The sequence below is a fragment of the Dromiciops gliroides genome, chromosome 4, assembly GCF_019393635.1.
Source record: "Dromiciops gliroides isolate mDroGli1 chromosome 4, mDroGli1.pri, whole genome shotgun sequence".
Taxonomy (NCBI): domain Eukaryota; kingdom Metazoa; phylum Chordata; class Mammalia; order Microbiotheria; family Microbiotheriidae; genus Dromiciops; species Dromiciops gliroides.
In genome coordinates, this window is record NC_057864.1 from 428,617,201 (window position 1) to 428,640,205 (window position 23,005).

At 35.5% G+C, this 23,005-nt stretch overlaps 1 protein-coding gene across 1 annotated transcript in view; it reads right to left on the reverse strand.

Moving 5' to 3' along the window:
- Nucleotides 1–23,005, reverse strand: part of COL11A1 (collagen type XI alpha 1 chain) — a 290,689-nt gene that overhangs the window by 240,749 nt on the left and 26,935 nt on the right. Inside the window, 2 exon segments of the mRNA XM_044002791.1 lie at nucleotides 5,969–6,131; nucleotides 9,365–9,578. Coding sequence (XP_043858726.1) covers nucleotides 5,969–6,131; nucleotides 9,365–9,578 — 377 coding nt within the window.

Consider the following 23,005-nt stretch of genomic DNA (forward strand, 5'->3'; position numbering starts at 1 on the left):
GTGTATGGATAGGGTTATTTTCTAAAAATACTAGAGAAGATGGGAACATAATGGAGAATTTTAAATGTCAAATAGAGGCATTTATATTTGATCAGAGAGGTGACAGGAAGTCACTGAAATTTGTTGAGGGTGCTGGGGCATAGTAAGACCTATACTTTAGAAAAATTCCATTAGTGGTTATGTGAAGGATGGATTGCATTGGGAAAAGACTTGTAGCAGAGAGAGTAAGTAGAAGACTTTTATAATAATCTAGGTGAGTTGTGACAGTGGTCTAAACTAAGGTGGGGATTTCTCTTGAGCTAGTTATTGTCCATTATTACAATCATGAGCAAGGTGATTAACATGGCAGGTCTTCCAAAGGCCATGGTAGTCAGAATATATTAGTAAAGAAGATAGAGGGAATACTACTGATCTTATTGTATGAAAACTAGTCATGATTTGTGCAGGTTGTAGAGTTTATACAAGGACTGAAAAAGGGAGGATCCACATGAGCTTTTCATGGGTGATTAAGAAGAATGGATCCTTGGGAATGTCCATCATGTGTGGCAATGAAAGTTCTCTTCATCATTCTCCATTTGGGAATTTTTTTAGGAAAGAGATAATGTCTGTATTCCTAAGGTACTTTAAGTATATTCTTAGTATAATGTCGTGCTTTTTTCTTTATGGGAGCAAGACAAAATGTTGAAGAAACTGGGCAAAGAGGAGAAGAATTCATGTGATGTGTTTCTTGCCTTCAATAAAGATCGATGGGTGACAGTCACAAGGAAACAGGTTTGGTCATAACATAAGAAAAAATTTATAAAAATTAAAATTCTTTATAAATAGAATTGTCCACTTTGTGAGGTAAGGATTCCAACAGCAGGAGAGGCCTTTAAGATGATATTAGATGACTATTTGTAAGTGATGTTGTAGAGGGGATATATGCAACAGTTGGGGGGAGGGTTCTAGATGATGTCTGAAGCTCCTTTCCACTTAAAGTTTATATGATTTTTGGAATTCTATGAAAACAAATTCCTAGATTATATTGAGGAAGATGTGTCCTAGATTACTTTTAAGACTTTGTCTAACTCAAATATTCCAAGGTTATATAATTATCTTGATAATATTATATAAATTGAAATTGAAATTATCTTTTAAATAACTATTTAATCATTGTGAAACAGTAGTTAATATAACTCAAAAATAGAAAAAAGCACAACATTATACTAAGAATATACTTATGTATTTAAAAATGATTACTGTCCCTATGGAACAAATAGGCATTTTATATTTTCCAAGCTTTTAAATGAATGCAAAAGGAAAGGGGGAGGGAATAAGCATTTACATGTTACATTCTATGTACTAAGTACTATTTACAAATACTATTTCATTTGATCCTCACAATAATCCTAAAATAGATGCTATTATTATCATCCCCATTTTAAAGTTGAAGAACTGAGGCAAAAAAGAGTTTAAGCAACTTGTCCAGGGTCAGACCCAGCTAGTAAGTTTCTGAGCCAAATTTGAATTCGGGTCTTCCTGATTCTAGATCCAGCACTTTATCCAATGCACCAACAGCTGCCTTGACAAAAGCCCAAGTCATTTAATAAAGTGACTACTTTGTTTAATCATTGTGGATTGTTGCAAATATTAAACTTTCTAGTATTTAGCAGTGTCCAAATAAACAGCTGAGATTACTTCACAGTCTAGAATGCAATTTGTCATTGGAAAATGTCCTTCAAGATATAAATGATCTAGTCTTTCAAATACAGAACTAAATTTTGACATTTTTCTCCATTTAATAGAAGCCTCAATGCTCAGAATGAGTTTAATGAGTATTGGCATGAAATATATTGGAAAGTTGACAGGGTGAAGATTTTTTTTTTATTCTTTGAGCTGAAAGTTGATACTAAAATCATTACATGCAACAAATACAGATGCATTCACCACATTTTGTTCAACTATTTACTGTCAGCCACAAATATTTATTTTTAAAAGAGTTCAATTTGATTACAATAAGATACACACCCGGGGCAGCTAGGTGGCGCAGTGGATAGACCAATGGCCCTGGAGTCAGGAGGATCAGAGCGCAAATCCAGCCTCAGACACTTGACACTTACTAGCTGTGTGACCCTGGGCAAGTCACTTAACCCCCATTGTCCCAGAAAAAAGACACATACTCCACTTTCCAAAGAGTGTATCCCAGGTCCTAGTATGTATCTTTCCTAATGTAAGTACTGAAAGAAAGAACTTCGAAGGGGTATCTAACAAGATGCTAAGAAAAATGGACCTAATTAGAGTTAGGGTCTAGAAGTTGTTTTTTTGTTTTGTTTTATTTTGTTTTGGGGTATTTTCTGAGGCAATTGGGGTTAAGTGACTTACCCACGGTCACACAGCTAGTAAGTGTCAAGTGTCTGAGGCTGGATTTGCGCTCAGATCCTCCTGACTCCAGGGCCATTGGTCTATCCACTGCACCACCTAGCTGCCCCTAGCAGTTCTTTTAAAATGCATGCATATAACAAAAAAATAAAATAAAATAAAATAAAATGCATGCATACATACATAGTTATACACACACACACACACACACACACACACACACACACACACATATATATCATAATGCTATGTGAGGTGAATGAAACAAGCTTTTAGTTCATTCCTTAAGATCTAATTTTGTCCTTCATACTAGCTCCTCATTACCAAATGTTCCTTCATTTTTATGGGTTGAATTTGTCCTGAACTTCATCCCCTTGACCCTCATTTCAGTATCTAGGGTTGATTCTTCTCCAATACAAAATTGTTAATGTCACAGCAGCAATTAACATCATATAGCATTCCTCTTGATACTACCCATATATTTAGTTTGATCATTAAAACTAAGCCACAAAATGAACCCAATGAATCAGTTTAATGATAACCTTCCATTTTTCATTAAGTAAAAAACATGTAGGTTTACACATACTCATTTTTCACTTTGAAACTTTCTTTGCAACCCCTTCTTATCTTGATTATAAAAAGCAATTTGGAAAAGTGTTTAACTTAATATATTTACAAGCACTAATTGATCTCTGAGGCTTCAAATACAAATGATTTATAAAATATGCCTCCAAAATCTTCTGCTTTCTAGAAATTACATTGGCCCTGGAAACTGGACATTGCCATCAGATTCAACTGCAGTTAAATCCATTTCACTTCCTGAATCTACTTCATTGCCTACATGTTTGGAAAGGATGTAGGGATGAAAAAAAATTATAGGGGTCATGGAATAAAAGTATCTTGGAAAATGGACTAATTATACTTAAACTTTAAAAAATCATGCTGTCACTAAAAGATTGGCGGCATAGTCATTGTGATACTTATTATCATTAAAAATCAGGCCATTGTAGTGATGTAAAACCACTGCTCTATTACCTTCTGATTTAAATATATTTGTTGTCCTGCTTGCCACACTATGTAATTCAGAAAAGAGCAAAACAAGTTTATAAACTGAGGATGGGGGGTGGGGAGAAGGTGGGGGGGGGATCAAGCCAATCATGAATATAGTTATACACAGTCTAATGGATGAAACTTGTCTGCTTACACAGATAATTAAAGGACAAAAATACATGCATACTGTATATATGTGTGAATTCATATGTGTATAAATATATAGATAGATAGATATACATTTACATATATATTAATACGGAAGGAGGGAGTTAGGAAGTTGGATAAATGGTGATGTTTTCATACATGGTATCATCCTTTGAATGATTTGGTTCAAATGATACCATGGTTCTCCTTTAGTTTAGATAATTACAAGTAAATCCCCTCTTACCTCTTATTAGACTTTTAAATGATTTTTAAATTATCTACTAACTGAAAAATAAGAAATAAATTCAATAAGAAAATAGCATTCTGTGTAGAGTCCCAATCCTACGAAGGCTATATATAGTGGTATAATGAAAAGAGCACTGGTTTTAGAGTAAGAAAACTAGGGCTTTAATGGCAGATCTACCACATTCAACCTGCATAACTCTGGAAAAGTCATCTACATTTCTCTGCACTATAGTTTTCTCACCTATAAAATGAGTAGAATGGGTATGATGACTTCTAAGGTTCTTTCCAGCTAGAAATCTATAATTCTATTGGGAAAAAATGATACATTACCAGAAGGCAGGATCTGTATCTTATGGCTCTCTGTGTCTCCCAGAGTACCTACTAAAAGGTGTTGGCCATAGTAAGTCACTAATAAATACATCATCCCCCTCACTAGAGGTCTTCAAAAGAACAAAACCAAACCAAATCTAGATGACCACTTTCCCAGCATGTTGTAAAGGGGATTTTGTTTCAGAGATGAGTTGAAATAAATCACCTCTGAGGTATCATCCATATTTGAAATTAAATAATATATAACTTATACAGATATCTGTGTGCTATGCTATTGAGTGATAGCTATGGATTAAAACTTTAAGATTGTTTCTAGTCTAGAAAAGTGCTAAGTTTGATAGAACCTTTCAATTATGAACATGAACTGTCTACATTGTCACAGAAGGTTTTTAAGCACACTGAAGCATTTATGAACACCTTCCTTATATTAGAAAATAGTAGTCTCCTCCTAGAAATTCATAATCATCTAAGGTCCCACTAGAACATTTCTGTGTGCAGCACTTCATATTATACATGTATGAATTGAAATGCTTTCTCAAATTTCAATATAACTGTATGCTCACCATAAAAACACAGTCACCCTTTGTAGTGAAAAATGTTAGTTTATTGATAATAAAATGTACACCTTTATACACATACACACACATATATATGTATGTATATATGTGTGTGTGTGTGTGTATATATATATATATATATATATATATAAACATTAGAAAACAATCTCTCAGAAGTATAGGCCCTTTGCTTTCTAGAATATATGCTTATCTGGTTTATATTAAAACAATTCAAAATGAAACCATAAACTAAGAAACCAAAACTGTCTTCTGTTATTTTCATCACACACAAAACTCTGTCTCCCATCTTTAGGCCAGCACCAGCTGTTTTCCATGTGGGTATTATAGTCTCTCCTTACCCCTGCCTTATATAATCCCTCTCTTCCTTCAAGACACAAAGGACCAACATGAAATCTTTCTTGATCCCCCCAAAGGTTAGTGCTTTATTCAGGCACTTTATATTTACTTGTGTTTATTCTCCTTATATTTGTCCTATATGCATATAAATATGATACATATCATATGTGTGTGTGTACTTCTTGTCTCCCCTCCTTAGCATATAAGCTTTCTGGAGAGTGGTCATTATTTCAGTAATTGTATTTGTATTTCTAGTGCCTAGCACAGTACTTGTAATAAGCACTTAAACAAAGGTTAACTTTTTATGATGAAAATATTTTAAAAATCACTGGATGTGGTCTTTGAAAATGGAGAGGAAGGAAGACTTTTACTATGGCATCCTGTTGGTGCTGCCTTTAAAAATCTATTCAGCAACCTTAATAGCAAAAAAATAAGAGAAAGTGATCTTATTATATCGAAAACAAATATGGTTGCCTTGTGCAAGATGATCTCTGCTTTAACTTGGAGCAGTCCACAAAGAAAGCAAAGAAATCCAGAGTCTTTGCCTTGTCCGTTTTTCTAAAGTAATCTTCTAAAGAAGGAAATGAGGAAAATCTCTCTTTCTCCAAAGAAAATAACACAAAGTACTGAGAGTAAAACCATTTGTCCCTCCCAAGAGAATGGCACTTCTGTGTTCCAATCACCCAATCTGCGTAACTGTTTTCGAGGCATTACAATTGTAGTGTCTAGTCATTCTCCTCCTAATCAACAGGAAACACCAACACTACACACACCCACGGGGTCAGAAAGTAGGCCAGCTTTTCTTTGCTTCCCAAACTTCACCTTACCAAGTATCTAAGGGTTACTGTTATTAATCTTGCCAAGTCTTTAGCTCATCCTCAAAGATATTTGGCTCAAATTAAGTGTGACTTTTTTTTTTTTACCTCAAAAACTTCTTCATCCAAAATCCTTGTTCCAAAAACTGTGATCCCATTGGTATCCACAATTGCTTTGTCACTTCTCTGGAGCGGTTTAGTTGTTTTCTTCTTGCAGTCAACAATCATAGTCACCGTTTTTTTCTCCACGCTGATAGCAATCCGATGCCACCTTGAAAAGCAGTGCAATTCTTTTATGAGCTTTAAAGATATCAGCTCCAAAGCTATTTATTTGGAAATTAAAAACAATTGAGCTTGACCAAAATTATGCCCAATTAACATGTATTTTGAAATTTAAAACAATAACAGGAAGCTTTATTATTCGATTGAACCAGAGGACATATTAATTAAGTACCCATAAATGATACTTATTTTCCAACTTCCTGGAATAGGAATGTTGTACACCTGCTAGTGGCCCCTCTTGACTACAACTGTATTATTATGCTGCCCTTTCTGTCTAATGCTAGGCATTCTGAAGGAATGGAGAGAAATGCAAGTTATTTTGGAGGCTTAATTGTCTAGATTGCTGAGTAATTGCCAGTCTTTTACTTTATTTTGTGTTGAAGAGACAAAGGCTCCATCTCATCCTGTCCAGATGAAGGTGGTTGATCGAGGTGAGGGTGGGATCCAGGGTAAGTTCTATGTACATAAATGCTTGCAAAGAAAGTGGAATTCCACTTATTACTGGGGAGAAAAATTTTATAACCAAGGTCCCAGAGGGTGTCTATAAAAGGGTGTGTCTATTAGTTGAATACTTTCATCAGTCTGAAGAAACCAAACTTGTAACCCTTAAAGACAGTGTGCGCCTATCTTTAGTCTATATTTATTTTGTCTTCTTGCTTCATTTTTCCAGTTTAATTTCAAAACAGTAATAGATCACTATTGAGCTACTGTGGGAAGGTTCCAAGTTTAAGACACAATAACTTTCCTTCTTTCCAGAGCTGGCAAGAAGTGGGAACACTAGAAAAGCAGCGTATTCAACCCATGTGTGGAGAGAGAGCTTCAAATCACCCTACAGCTACTGGCTCCAGCTAATTCAGGGATGGTGATGACAGACTCAGGGGGAGACATGTCCAGCGCTTTTGGAAACATACATACCCTAACGGTACAGTATAATGATGAATTTTTATTAAGAATATCTGGTACTAATAGAAACCATGTGGGTGAAGCTGCTCACTTAAGATTTTTTTTTTAACGCCACTAGTCCTCTGGTTGAGACTTTATATTTTTCCATGCAAAAGGTACTTGATTGATATTCCAGAAGTATCTAGGATTTGATCCATGAAATAAGCACAGAAAAGTTAGGAGGCCGTTAGAAGCCCTCGCTCATGTGACCTGGCATGATTGCCACCCAAGGCAAAGTGTATTTCCATAGACATCCACTCTAAGTTCTCTGATGGCACACTCTAGTGAAACAGCCTATCTCTTAGCACCTCCCTTTCACATAATTTATATCAGAATGATATATGGACATGTTTTCTTATCACCAAGATGCTGGCCATGACATGAATATTCTTTTTTTTTTTTTTTGGTCATAGCAAGTCGTGAAGATATCCTGCTGTTCTGTGTATTGGGGAAAGGAACATTCACATCAATGAAGTAATGAAAATATGAAATACGGAAGGGTACAAAGTGTATCTAGTTCATTAGAATACAAGCTTTCTGCGGGAAAAAAACCAAAATCGCATTCTCCTTTGTGTTCCTACGATGCAGTTTTTTTTTTAGCATAGTAGATTCTTTATAAGTATTTGTGAATGAGTGAATGAATGAATGTATTCTGAATTAGGGTGGGAATTTGCTTAGATTGACTTGAACAAAGATTTATGTAGGCAAATACCCACAAAGTAAAACTGAAATGTATGTGTTTCTTTCCTGAAAAAAAAAAACAAAAAACTCGTCGACATATTTCCTACATTTAGCACTTGAACTGTTATGGAATAGAAAATAATATTTCCCATTTTGGAATTGCTTAACATTGTTAAAAGAGGATTAGAAAAACTCTAAAAATAATTAATTTTCTGAAGTTAACCTGTGAACTCAAATAATAGTGAAATTAATAAGCATAGCATAAACATATAGAAAAGCCTAATAGTAATACTTGTATTTATAAATATGAGCTAATTTTTCAGCATCTTCATGTTATATCTGATTATTGCATGTAAAGATTTTATATAATTATCTTTCTTGAAATGATTATTTTGAAAACGCAGTTATTAATTAATTGATTTTGAGCACTATTTCAATGAATAGCTATTTTCTGTGACACTAGCCAACAATGACTCAGCTAGCTCACAAGTGATCTGAGTGGCATCTTGGAAAAAAATAGTATGCATATGTTAAGGATGGAGATTAAATTTTGCTTAATATTTAAATCATAATGAGCAATACTATGATTCCTATTTCTGTTTTTAGCCTTATAATACCTAAACTTACTGTTTCTTTAAGCTTTAATACTTGATAAACCCAACACCTAGCATAGGGCCTGACATGTAGTAGCACTTAAAATATATTTGTTGATTGATTACTTGATTAATGATTGTCTTGGCTAAATGCAAACTTGTGAAATATCAACAGAAGGAACTAAGCTACTAATCTCTAAATTCCCTGGGATTATGCTTCTTTAACCTTTGACATTTTCCATCCTGCTGTTATTACTCCAAGGGATGGCCTTTCCACCTCTTGCTTTGAGAACTGCCAAACATGCACCAACACTAACACTCCCTCTGAAAAGAGCTTGTCAATCATTTGATCTATAGATCCACTCAAGATCCCTGTGACTTCCCAGGCAAAAGCAGTCATCCCTAGTCACCACTCCAGTATATTTAATATCTTTCCATATTTGGATTTAAGATCTTTAAAGATTAGATTTCTCTCATTAAAAAAAAAAAAATTCCCCAGTGCTCAGCATAGTGCTTGGTGCGTAGAAAGTGCCTAAACTTTTTCATTCATTCCTTCATTCATTCATTCAATTCTGTCAATATGTCTTACAGTTTTATACAAGGGACCCAGATTCAGAAAATATACTTTTGCCTTTCAGTTTACTTTACTCATGCCCATATACCAAGGGGGAATCACTTAAGACACATATAATATTTAAGCATTAATATTGACAAAAAGTCAATAGAGTACAAAATTCTTTGTTTCCTTTGCCAATCAGACAATAAGTATTTTGTTTATAATGCACTGTAGTCAAGATTCAAAATCAAATTCAAAGATTTCTTTTGAAGAAAGTGATGAATCTCATTGAATCATGTATTTATTTCCCTCCAAAGTTCAAAAATCAAATAGGCTTACCAATTATTCTCAGTCAAGTTAACAAGTTTTTTTTTTTATCCACCTATTGTGTGCCCAGCACTGTGCTTAGCCCTATTAAATATAACATAACATTTCATCTGTGGTACTTACTTCCCATCAGCAATGTTGACAGTTCTGAAAAGAGGGTAGTCTTCTGGGGCAGGTTTTCCATGTTGATCTTCATAGAGGAAGACAGGGGACCTTCCAACCTCAACACCAATTTGCTGAATACCCTGCTCATTATAGATGGATAAAAGGAAGGATTGGATTCCCTTTTTGGGCTTTACTGTAAATAATATTGAAAAATCTTGAGGAAATGTTCCACCTGATAAGAAAAGGGAAAAATGGTCAAAACTTCTCATTAGATTTATCAAAGGAAAATTGAAAAGTAATTGCACTTTCTAGTATTGCCAAATTCTTGACTGTAATTGACTATACAAATGCTCAAAAGATGCCAGTTTATTTATATATATATATACATACATACATACATACATACATATATTTATATATATGAGTATTGATGAAAAGGGAAGTATTATTTTTTAGTTTGTGTCATATAAAATTATATTTTGTGCAGAGATCAAACTTCAAGTCATTTATTTAAAAAATGGTCATCAAGTCAAACTGAAGATCTAGCTGGGAGGCTAAATCACAGCACTAGCTGCCTAAGGGCAGCTAGGTGGCACAGTAGAGAGAGCACTGGCCCTGGAGGCAGGAGGACCTGAGTTCAAATCTGACCTCAGACACTTGGCACTTACTAGCTGTGTGACCCTCAGCAAGTCACTTAACCCTGATTGCCTAAAACATCCAGGGCCATCTCCAGTCTTCCTGATGTATAACGTTGTAATGATTGGCATGATGCCACCTGCTGGAGATTTACTGTAGCAAAGCTCTGCCATGAGGAGAAGGCCTCTGAGGGCAAGCCATGTGGTCAAGGTCCTTAGCATCAGGAAGTGATGTTTGCTCGTGGGTATCATCAAGGCTACCAGCCAATCAACTTGAGGAGCCTCCCATTTCTGGGAGTAGGGCACGAAGTAAGAAGCAGGTGCTGACAGAAGGGTTCTGTCTTTTTTTGGTTCCTGACCTCACCATGGTGGGTTGGATGATAAAGTCTCTTAGAAACAGTTAGATTTTTACATTTCTCTCTGATCCTAATGCTCTTTAATAAATACTTAAACATTTAAATACTCTTTCTAAAGCTTATAATTTATTGGCGAACACTCATTAGACATGTTAGACAGACTAGCTAGAATTTTAGCCCCATACATTTTGCCACTGGGCCCAAATGGCTATGGAGGAGAAAGTGAGCCTGGTGCCTTTTCACAGCCCTCCCTCACTTAAATCCACTTTATGTCAAGTCATGACATCACTTCCCAATGTCATGGTCCTCTTCGAGACTATTATTGCCTCAAAGTGGCATTTTAATGAGACCTAGTGCTATGAATTTATTCTTTGATAGTCTTTGAAAAATAAACAGAAATAAAAAATATATTTTACAATCCTTTTCTACTTCTTGAATGATAAAAAAAAGCATTGACTTAACACTTACTATGTGCCAGGCTGGGGAAACAAATATGTTTGCAAGACATTGCCTGTGGTAAAGGAGCTCATTTTCTAATAGGGAAAGATGACACACTTGGGGAAGTCTTGGGAAGGAAGGTTCTTTCCTTCAGAAAGTCATGGGGGGAGGGGGGTCAGCTAGGTGGCACAGTGGATAGAGCACCGGCCCTGGATTCAGGAGTACCTGAGTTCAAATCCGGCCTCAGACACTTGACACTTAACTAACTGTGTGACTCTGGGCAAATCACTTAACCCTCATTGCCCTGCAAAAAACAAAAACAAAACAAACAAACAAAAAAAGAAAGTCATGAGGATAGTGAGTGGTCATAAAGCAACTGAATGGTATGTCCTATACTTGAATAGTAGAGAGTGATTACTGTTCCCACAGTTACAACTGGAAAACATAACTACAGGATCTAGCTTGCATGAGGACTGTAGGAACCACAAGTTCATGATTTAAAGTGAGAAGAAACTTTAGAAGTCATCAACCTGAATCCCCTTATTTTACAAAAGAGGAAACTGAGGAGTCAGATGACTTGCCCAAGATCAAACTACCAGTGTCAGAGGCAGGTTTTTAACCTTGTTCATCTTGACTCTAAGTTCAATGCCCTACTAACCATACCATAATGTCTCTGCAAATGAGATAAAATGAGATAGTCACCCAGCATTTTTCAAACCTTAAAATACCATGTGTCAATTATTGATGTTTTTCAAATAACCATATTCTTTTTGTACTCATGTTGGTATTCATAGTCAAGAACATTTGTACTAATTAAAACATTCAGCTTAAGAAAATCCATATTGCTTCATAGTAGTACATTATGCCAAAGGTATTTTGGAGACAATGATTGCCTTCTATGCCATCAATATCAGGGAGCTGTGGAATACCCCAAGATCCCCTAAAAATGTTTTTAAATCTATCACTCATGGAATTTAGCTAAACTTCAATGTAGCACATTTCTATTTTAGCCTCTATTACCTCATGCAGAATCCTTTTAGTTTATAATTATGTATGTAGTATTTTCTTTAGTATGTTCTAAAATTCCTTCCTATAATGTACTTTATTACGGATTCATTGGCTTACCATGTTTGGCAGTAATACCCACTGCATTACTGTTCCAAAAGTCTCCTTTGGAGCTCCCTTTCTGGATGAAGGGCACATTGGTAATTCCCCAGTCCCTTGGCAAAATAGTTGCTTGTGATTATGCCACACATTTGGGCCAATATTCAAAAAATTTACAGTGGAGTACCTTTAAAATTCTAGGGTAGAAGCTACTGTACAATAATTGGTTTGGCTCTATCTTGCCAATAAATTCTTTTGTTTGTTTGTTTGTTTGTTTGTTTGTTTGGGGTTTTTTGCAGGGCAATGGGGGTTAAGTGACTTGCCCAGGGTCACACAGCTAATAAGTGTCAAGTGTCTGAGGCCAGATTTGAACTCAGGTATTCCTGAATTCAGGGCCGGTGCTTTATCCACTGTGCCACCTAGCTGCCACCATTGCCAATAAATTCTAGAACTTGAAAGGTAGTGTGCTATGATGGAAAGAAATGAGAGGCAAGGAAGATGAGTTTAAATCCTAGCTAGATCATTTACTACTTTTAAGAATGAGAACAAGTCATTTCACATCTCTGGATCTCAGTTTTGAGAGGATTGGACAAAATGACTTTTAATGTCTCTTCTATGTCTAAACTTGTAAACCTACTATCATTATTAGATCCATTATATAATGGATGGATGGATGGATGGATCTTTGTATAATATGAATCCACTGTTTAATAAAGCATGTTTTCAATTATGTGGATGGAAAAACTACCCACAATTTCATTCAGCCAAATTCTAGAACCATTTTACCTTACACCGAGATCATTCTCCTACTTAAAATGCTTCAGTGGCATTTCATTTCCTAAGTACCTGTATCTGACTTTCAAGGTATTCTGTGACTTTACTTATCCAACTTTATTTTGAACCACTATTCAAGAGCAAAACACTATGATTACAGCAAGGCCAATCTCCTTGCTCTTCCATGAATACTCAATATTCATTAATAACTGCATTCTTTTAGTCAGATTATTTCCCCTTTCCCTGAATCTTTCCATTTCCCTCATAGCTATACAAATTCTTCCCATCCTTCAAAACCCACTTTGAGTTTTACCTAAGAACAGTAAATGATGCTTATGGAACACTTTTTTTTATTAGAGGTAAATGGCAAAGAAATAGATTTCATCGTCTTGTAAGGAACAACCTTCTTAGGCCTATAGGTACAGCTAAGAAAGTATGTGTGTAGCACAAAGTACTATACAAACTAGATTTTTGGATTGATTTTTCCCCAGTTGCCATGTGTAATAGTAGTAGTGTGCCCTTGCCAAAAGGCATGATCTGCCTTTATTATCCAAGGAAATGAATCTAGTAGAGACAAAGGTCCCTGTAGTTGCTACTATCAGAGTTACAATCTGTGACTTCTCAGAAGCTAAGCCTACTCATATTTGGGAAAAGAAAGTTCTTGACATCAAAGTCCTTGTCACTGTCAACTGGTCGAACAAAAGAAACTGATTTTTTCAATTGAAATGACCCTAAAGAAGATTCGTTTGTATATTGACTTTGTCTCCCCTTGATACTCCAGTCAAACTGAATTACTTGCCAGCTTAAACACCATTCCTTACCCTCTGTCCTGTCTCTGAGGCACCTGGAACTTGAGACTTCATTACCATTGGCCTTGGCACTGCATCCTAGGGATCACCAGGCATTGCCATCTACTCTACCACCATATTCTCCGGACTACTGGGTCTTGATATCTTCCATGACTTTGCATTCCAAGGTGTGCTTTTTTTAAATCTATCATGAAGCTGAACTTTTCTATATGGTCTATTTCACCCTATCAGAAGGTAAATTCTAAGAGAATGTGGACGGGCTCGTTTTCTCTTCGTATCCATAGAAACCAACACAGAGTTTGGAATATAGTAATTCCTCCCTCCAACTTTCCCTCTCTCCCTCCTTTCCTGCCTCCTTTCCTTCCTTTCACGTGTGAAAACAAGCATTTATGTAGTACCTATTATGTGGCAGACACTGTGCTGAATGCTTTTCACAAATATCATCTCACTTCTTCCTCAGAACAACCCTAGAAGATAGATTTTATTATGACCCCCATTTTGCAAGAAAGGAAACTGAGGCAGATGGAGGTTAAGTGACTAGCCTGAAATCACACAGTTAGTAAGGGTCTGAGGCCATATTTGAACTTAGGTCTTCCTGATTCAAGGCTCAGCACTCTATCCATATGACCTAGCTATAATGTAGCCAGTGCAAGTATTACTATTATTATCACATATTTAGAAATTGAATCTTTGAGAGGTAAAATAACTGAGATTCACCTAATAAATGACATAGACAGGATTCACTTTAAGTTATTTGGTGCTTGTGCTCCCTCTACTGTATCAATGGTTTCTCAATTTCACTGCATCACAGAAGTCTTCCATAAGCATTCTAGGTCTCATTGATATTTCTCTCCTCTCAATTCTTGCAAGACCCCATTTTTGCCAAATATTTATTCTTTCACTGGCATGGGTATTTCTACCATCACTGAACATCTTCTGTGGCTGAAAAGCCAATCAGCCTGCAGCCAACATCTATGACCTTAGCTAAATTCACACAATGTTGATGGATATCTGACATGAGGATGCATCTGTCAAAACAACTATCCTTGAAACCTTTCCAGCTTGGTAGGAACTACCATAATTTGCACTACACTAACTTAGCCTTCAGGATCTCAGGATCATCTCCAGGCCACAATGATATATAAGAGTAAGCATTAGTGAACATGCTCTGTCACTGTGTTATTGGTCAACAAATACTCATTAGCTGGGTGGGTGGTTGATTGATTGATTGATTGTATCATAACTACATATGTTCTTGCTCAACTCTCTTGTGGCTAACAGCTTGTACTTGAGAGCTATTTGGCTAGTGTTGTAAGTACAACTAAGCTATCTACCTAGTAGCATGCCCAAATCCATGATCATAGCCTCATTAGAGTCATATTCAATTAACCATTCAATTGATCAATATTTTAAACCAACTAAAATACAAAATGTTCCAAAAATAATAGGAATGATCTCAGTCAGGAAATTTTTAAAAGCAAGATATTCAATAGGAATAAGTCAAAAAACCTGAAATTCTGACAATAAGCTAAAGTGAGTCAATAGGAGGGCAGATAATGTTAGAGGTTTTTCCTCAATGTTGTGCTAGTTAAGGATCAATAAAAGGAATTAAGAATGTTTCACCTAGAGGAGCAAAAGCTTAAAGAGACAGTGATATCTGCCTATGAGTTCTAGAAGGTCTGTCAAACTGTAAAAAAAAAATAAATTTGTTCTTCCCAACATCCAGAGGGTAGAGTTAAGTGTACTGGGTGGAATGTGCTAAAAAACAACGTCAGTTTGATGTAAAGGAAAACTTCCTAGCTTACTGCGATTAAAAAGTGGGATAGCCTGCTTCAGGAGGACAGTTAGCTTCTCATCACTGGTAGTCATCATGAAAAAAAGAGTGAATGCCACTTCTCAGTTATGTTATAGATTTAATACCTAACAAAGAATTTACTTGATTAGTTGGTCTCAAAGATTACTTTGAGTTGTGAAACTGAGATTCTCTGATGTTGACTCTTTGGAGGATGCCATCATCTTTTCCAATAGATTTTGGCTCTGAGCTTCTTGATGTACTCATGACTGACAGAAAGTAAACAAATTTGGTTAAAAAAGATTCACTGACTGACAGACTTTTAAATGAATTCAAGTTGGTAGGTTCAGATTAATTTCATATTAGGAAAGTTTACAGATGTGATACTGAAATCACCAGAAGTAAATTTTTAAATCTCTAAAATACATGAGAGATGACAGAAGCTTATTTACAAACAAATATTCTTTCAGTAATCAAAGAAGAAGAAAATATCAATTCCAGGAGTTACAGAAAGTGAACAACAATTACTAGTAAAGAGTGATATAATAACTAGAACCAAGTATTGAAGAAATAACTTCATTTCCTTTTAATTGATGATGTTATTAAACTTGCAGACCAAGGAGAAATCATTTCTAGAACATTGATTTTTAGAAAGGCATTTGACAAACAATTATTCAATGCTTGCTGATCAAATGGGAAGAAAAAAAGATTAAGATTAGCGATTGGATGTGGAATTATTTCTAGTTAAACAACTTTGAGAGTCAGTGGGTTACAATGACTAGACATCTAACCTTGGAACAGGCAAACCTGGCTTCAGGTACTTTTTCTGACAGATATTGGCTATGCTCCTAGGCAACTCACTTAACCATCAGTTCTCTAGGCCAGTGATGAAATTGAACCTAGAGGCCATTAAACCATATATAAGGTTGAGGGCGACATATTGCCTTAGAAAATCACATACAAATATTATCAATGTTCTGTTGTATTTTTATTTATTTTGTTAAATATTTCCCAATTAAATTTTAATCTGGTTTCGGCTACATTCAGGAGTATTGCATGCTATGTGCTCCACAACTCTGCTCTAGAAAACTCTCTAAAAGTATAAGTTTCAAAGAAGGTGAAGACCACCATTTGCAGGAGTTTTCTTCCCAAGGAATCTTTCAAAATCAATTAAATCACAGACCCATGTCCTTTACTGAACTCTAATCACCATGGCATGGCCAGTGTGTGATGATTAACCATCAATGTCAATGTGAAAAGAAGTTTCTAGTGGTCTAGGGAATTGAAGTTTGTATTTTGTAATTGACTTACTCAGTATTCTTACCAACAACTTGAAGGAAGAAATAAAAGGAAAATACATAAAACTTGTAGATGGTACCACAATGTGATAGATAGCTACCTGGCATTTCTGAAACAAATTCAAAAAGATTTTGACAGATTAAAAAAAAAGTGTAAAAATAAAAATAAATTGCAATAGGAAAAATGTGAAGTCATGATTGAGAGTAGATAGACATATAGATAGAAGATAGACAGAAAGACAGACTGACAATAGATGTGGCATTCATTAATCATTTAAGTGCCAGACATTGGGACAAAATATTAAACCTGATAGTTAAGAGACAATCTAACAGTTAATGCAAATAATAGTAATAATAATAAAAGGCATTTTAGACTTTGGAATAGAGTTGTAATTCAGTTTTTAATGATCATCTCTCTCCCTCTACCGCAAAGAAAGTCTGGGCAGACCTAAGATTAGCCACTTCATAACTAATTATTAATTAGAAGTAAATGGTTGAAATTTAATTGGAAGTTTTTGAATTATCTTTGTTTGTAGGGTATGAAAATGTGGATACATGGAGAAATGTAGATAAAAAAAGATATTAAACTAGATGATAGTGGTGACTGGTATATGCTTATATACCTTCTCCTGAAATCTCAGAATAATCAATATTGGGATCTTCCAAAATACAAAATTAAGGATTTTCTTAGTTCTCTGTTTATAAATGTGTTAATAAACGCAAAGTACCACCTAGTTTCACACATCAGAAGAGAAAAGAATAAGCACGTATATATCAGTACTACATGCTAAGTACTGTGTTAAGTGCTTTACAAATACTATTTCATCTGATCCTCACAACAACCCTGCAAGGTAGGTGCTATTATTATTCTCCTTTTATAGTTCAAGCAGAGGGCTAAGTGACTTGCCCAGGGTCAGAGAGTTACTAAGTATCTAAGGCCAAATTTGAGTTCAGATGTATTTGATTCCAGCTGAGCACAGAGCTCTATAAACTGCACCACTCAGCTGCCTATACAAGGAGCTTATATAAATGTATATATACACACACACATGTATACATATATATATATGTGTGTGTGTGAAAAAATGAACTATTTGACCCTTCTCTATATATGTGCATGTGCATTTGATCATTTAGTGTACACTTTTAATTTGCCCAATGAAATGAAAATGGACGAACAAATGGTAGAATGAGGGGTGCCTTTTTAAAGGCAGAGATTTAAAAGGATGATGATAGAAGTGATTTAAAAAGATCTGAGCACCTGCCTTGCCTGAACGGTTAATTTGAAAGCTATGTTAAAAGTGCTTGAGGCAGGTGGCACTAATTCAAATTGCCTGGGCAATGTGCATTCAATCTTCTAACACACTATGAAAAAACAAACCAGGAAAATCTACTAAAAGTCACAGAGAATGAGTGTTAATATTGTCCAGATCCAGATGACTTTATTTTTTCCATACTTAATAAGTCCTAGATCTCAAATAGTGTATCTTACAATAGAATGATGTTTTAGAAAATAAAGCTAAATTATTGATTTACCATAGAGTTTCTCCTTAGAAAATGTATTAATTAAACAATCATATTAAATCCGCAATAAGTGTTGAAGAATGAGTATTTTACATGTGTAACTAAAGGGTTATACCACACATTCTCAATTACAATTGAGTATTTTTCTTCACTTGTGCTAGTACCCTATTGATAAAACACAAATTGAGCAACTAAACTTTTAAAAATCCATTAAAAATGATTGATAAAAATCACTTTAGGCAGGGGAAAATGCTGCAGTTTGCGCTAAAGCTCACAAAAAAAGACAATTTGGGAAGGAGAAAATTCAGACAGAATAAGTAATGACAAAAATAAAATAGCATGGTAGTAGGACTAAGAAAAATATGCCCTCATCTATTCACCATGGCTTTCACCTGGTGGTAATATAGACATTAATTATAATCTTACAGCATGGGATTGAGGAGACTCTATTATTATAGTTATGTTACAAATGAATATACCAAACTAAGAGAAGTTACAGTTTGTTGATTTTGGCCTGTTTTCAGAGGACTAAGGTATTCTAGGAAAAAAGTCAATCCTGTGAGAAATTGAGTCCTGGGAAGGGGAAAAGTCCCTTTATAGGTAAAAGATAGTATGTGTGAGGTAGGATGGAAGAATGTAGCCCCACCAGAGCAGGAACAGAAAGGACTGAAGGGGCAGATACATTTGATAGGTAAATACCTAAAGGTAACGAATCTATTTTGAAACACCCATAGAATTGCAAGGAACCTCAGAACTCATCCAGTTCAACCTATAAATGAGTAGGAATCATTTTCTAACATCTCAAACAAATAGTCCCACTACTTCCACCTGCAGATAAACAGACCTGGGAAAGACCAAGGACACCCACTGCATCCTGGGCCATCGCCAGATCATCTTGACTTTTGTCTTGCCACTGAACTCTGATGACTCTGGAGGAGGGAATGAGTCTGATGACTTTGTGCAGCTCTGCTTCCCTTAAATCCAATTCAGTTGCAAGTCAAGACATCAACCTCCTGATGTCATTGGTCTTCTTCAAGAATGAAGGATGAACAGCGCAGCTAGGTGGAGAAGTGGATAAAGCACTAGCCTTGGATTCAGGAGGGCCTGAATTCAAATCCAGCCTCAGACACTTGACATTTACTAGCTGTGTGACCCTGGGCAAGTCACTTAACCTCCATTGCCCCACCAAAAAAAAAAAAAAAAAGAATAAAGGATGAACAACAACAATACCTGAAGATCTATAGCAATGAAGAACCCATTACTTCCAAAGGACCTCATTCCATTTTTGGATAGGTATAATTGTTAGGAAGTTTTTCCTTCCATGAGTTAAAAAACAGGTCTCTCTGCACATTTCATTCCTTGCTCCTAGTTCTGTCCATCAGGGATAAAGTAGAAAAATTTAATCCCTCTTCCACCTCAAAGTATCTCCCCACCTCACACAACTCAAATGTTTTCTTCAGCATTCTGAATATTCAGAGTTTCTTCAATAGAATTTCATAGGACATGGTGTATAGTCTCCTCACCATCCCAGTTACCCCTCTCTAGAAACATTGTAGTTTGTCAAAGTTGAATGTGCAATGCAGAATGGAACACAGTACTCTCCTTTTACCAGGGCACAGTGGCCTGGTGTTATCATCTCCCTTATAGACACTAAGCTTCTCTTAAGGGAAACTAAGAGAGCCTCAAGGCAATGAGGCCAAATGAATTGAAAGCTGGCCTTGGAGCCAGGAAGATCGGAGTTCAAGGCCTGTCCCTGACATAAGCTGACTGTGTGACACTGTGCAAGTCAATGAACATTTCTATGTCTCATCTACTTCTCTAAGACTGTAAATTGCAAAATGGATAGAGGGAGTTTATCAGAGAGTTCACTTTGTCAGTGAAAATACAGATCCCTAAACCATAAGGATTGTAATAAAATATATTTAAAAGGTAAACTACTATTATCTGCAAAAGGAAGCCCCCCCCCCCCGCCAAGGGCAGAGACTCTGTTTCTATTGTCCTTTCTAGAAAAGGACCCTGACATCAAGGTAATGTTATGACTTGCAATGAAGTGGATTTAAGTGACGGAGGGGTGTGCAAGGTCATCAACCTCACTCTCTCCTCCAGAGCCATCTGGGTCCAGTGGCAAGATATATATCAGAATGACTAGAAATTGTCCCAGGGATCTCCTGACTTCAGGACCAGTGCTCTAGCCACTGCTCCACCTAGTCTCTAATCCAAAGAACTTCTATATTAAATTTTCATTTGTAAGATGCTGTTTATACTTGTTCACAACTGTTAGAATTGCTCACAGAACTCACTATAGCAATATCTACATAAAAAGTTGAAGAAAAGAAAATTTCACTCCATATTTTGTCAACCTGATACAAAAAATTAGAGTTTAATTTCTTTTCACTAACTTGTCTTACTGAGATTTTTTTCTGACTCCTATAGTGGAGCATGACTTGTGAAATTGTTATTAAGGCATAAGGGTAAATGATTGCCTCCCTTCCTTTTGTGCTGCAGAAAGCTTTCAGACATTAAAATTAAAGCATCCAGATTGGGACGGCCAAGGACAGTCCCATAATTTAAATGCTAGAAAAACATCATAATGACAGTATTTACTCTGACATTTAGGACTCAAATGAGCAGTTCCCATTGTCACTGTGAGCTCTTCTACTTATTCTAGTCATTAAAAAAGAGGGTGAATTACCACAGAAGTTGTTTCTGCATAAAAGAAGGAAGTTGAAAGCTTATTGCTTTTATAGTGCCCTCTTTAAAAGAATATTTGCCCCTTGAAATTTTTAAAAAGTTATGGCATAGCAGACTTGGTTATTCTAATGTTAATATGTCATATTTCACAGCAGAACCAGCCCTTGAAGATGACACAGATGAGGACCACTACTATGATGTTTTAAGAAGCAACACAAGGCTCCAGCTTTCCCAAAATATCTTCCCCACTAGGCTGCTATTTCATTGTCCTCCCTGCCTCATCTACATGAAATTTCCAACAGTAATTTCATAAAAGTGTACTAGACAACACAGAGCAAAAGCATGTCTCCTGAAGACAATTGTTAAAATGAACTTTTGCCACCTATGAGGGCAAGGAAAGGATATCAGCTACTTCAGTCCTTCCCTATGGAGTGATTGATGTAATATTAGACTAACTAACTTATCATATTGGAAGGCAAAAAGAACCGAGCTCAGAAAGAAAGAGCAAAGTCTGGTCATTTTCACTTTTTGCTTCCTTCAAACTGCTCTGACTTACCCAATTATATCTTTCTACCTGTAAACCTACAAACTTTTATAGCTTCCTATCATCAATAAAATCTAATTAAAATGTCCCTTTAAATTACCATAGATAGACAGCATATAAATTAATGAAAAATAAATATTGTTATGATATATACATACATATACATATATGTTCATATATATGTATGCATGTATATATGGGTAGAGAGTTTTTTTGTTTACAGTATACTTTTGATGAATTTAAATGCATATTTTGGAATAGTTTCAGTGCCAATGAAGGATCAACATATCCAACTAAAACATGTTAATTTTTATTAATCTATTAGACATATCCAAAATTGTTTTCAGAATAAAGGACTTAATGACAAAATAGAGGATTAAGAATTGAATTTGACCCATGAATTAAAAAAAATAATTATATAAAGATGCAAAATGTATACAATTACCTAACTGATTCTATAGGTCCCTTATTCCCAAATGTTCATTTTTCAATTTTACATTCTTAATTTTCTATTTCTTCATTGTTGGAAAACAAAGCAATGAAGTCTGAAATGTGCATAAAGAATGTGATGATAGTGTCTTACCACCATTAGCAGTCTTTCTAAGATGTGAAATCCCAGTATCTGAATATCTAGATATAGAATGCTAAATGATCTCTGCCTGTTGTAGACTCTATTTGGGTCATAGGATCTTAGATTTAGAGCTGTAAGGATCCAGAGAAAGCATCAAGTTTAACCTCCTCATTTTGTAGATGAGGAAACTGAGGCTCAAAGATGTGAAATTCAGCTTCATGGTCACACAGCTAGTTGTGTCTAAGTTAGGATTTGAACTCAAATCTTCCTAATTCAAAGTCTATTATTCTATCCCCTATGCCATCTAGCAAATATCCTAATCATTTGCAAATGTTTTTTGAAGAACGTCTCTAATAATGCACTGAAATATTAGATAAATTTCCTTTTTCATATGCTGTACCTTTAAAAAAATCAGAGAGGGGCAGCTAGATGGCGCAGTGGATAAAGCACCGGCCCTGGAGTCAGGAGTACCTGAGTTCAAATTCGGCCTCAGACACTTAACACTTGCTAGCTGTGTGACCCTGGGCAAGTCACTTGACCCCAATTGCCTCACTAAAAAAAAAAAAAAATCAGAGAACTTTTTCCAAGTCCATGCCACATTAAAACAAAATAGACATAGCTCTTCAAGTCTCCAGAATAAATCCCATTATTTTAGGTAATATATCATTTTCTAAACAAAATTATTTTTTCATCCCAATATTAAATACACATATGTGCATCTGTGCAGCATTTTAGGTAGCCTATATAAAATGTAATGGAAGAGTAGAAACTGCTAGGAAGCAAATAGACAATGATAGGTATTTGTGAATACCTGGAATTGTCAATCAACTGCCCCAAATAGTCCATGCCTACTTCCAAAATTCACAGTCATTTTGTGGGTTGACCAATATTTGGTACTAAAGAGGATGTCATACAATTTTCCCCAACACTTTAAAAAGAAACTGCCTTAATTTGACTAAATTTGTCACAACGCTAAAGATTGTCAAGATACTCAAATGAACTATTATTTTTTGGCATAAGTCAAATGAGATTTCAGTCTTAAGCTCTTTCCATGACAATGTTACCCTTTTTAATATGATTCCAAAGTCTGGGCTGAAAAGCCAAGCAATCAATCATATGTAGT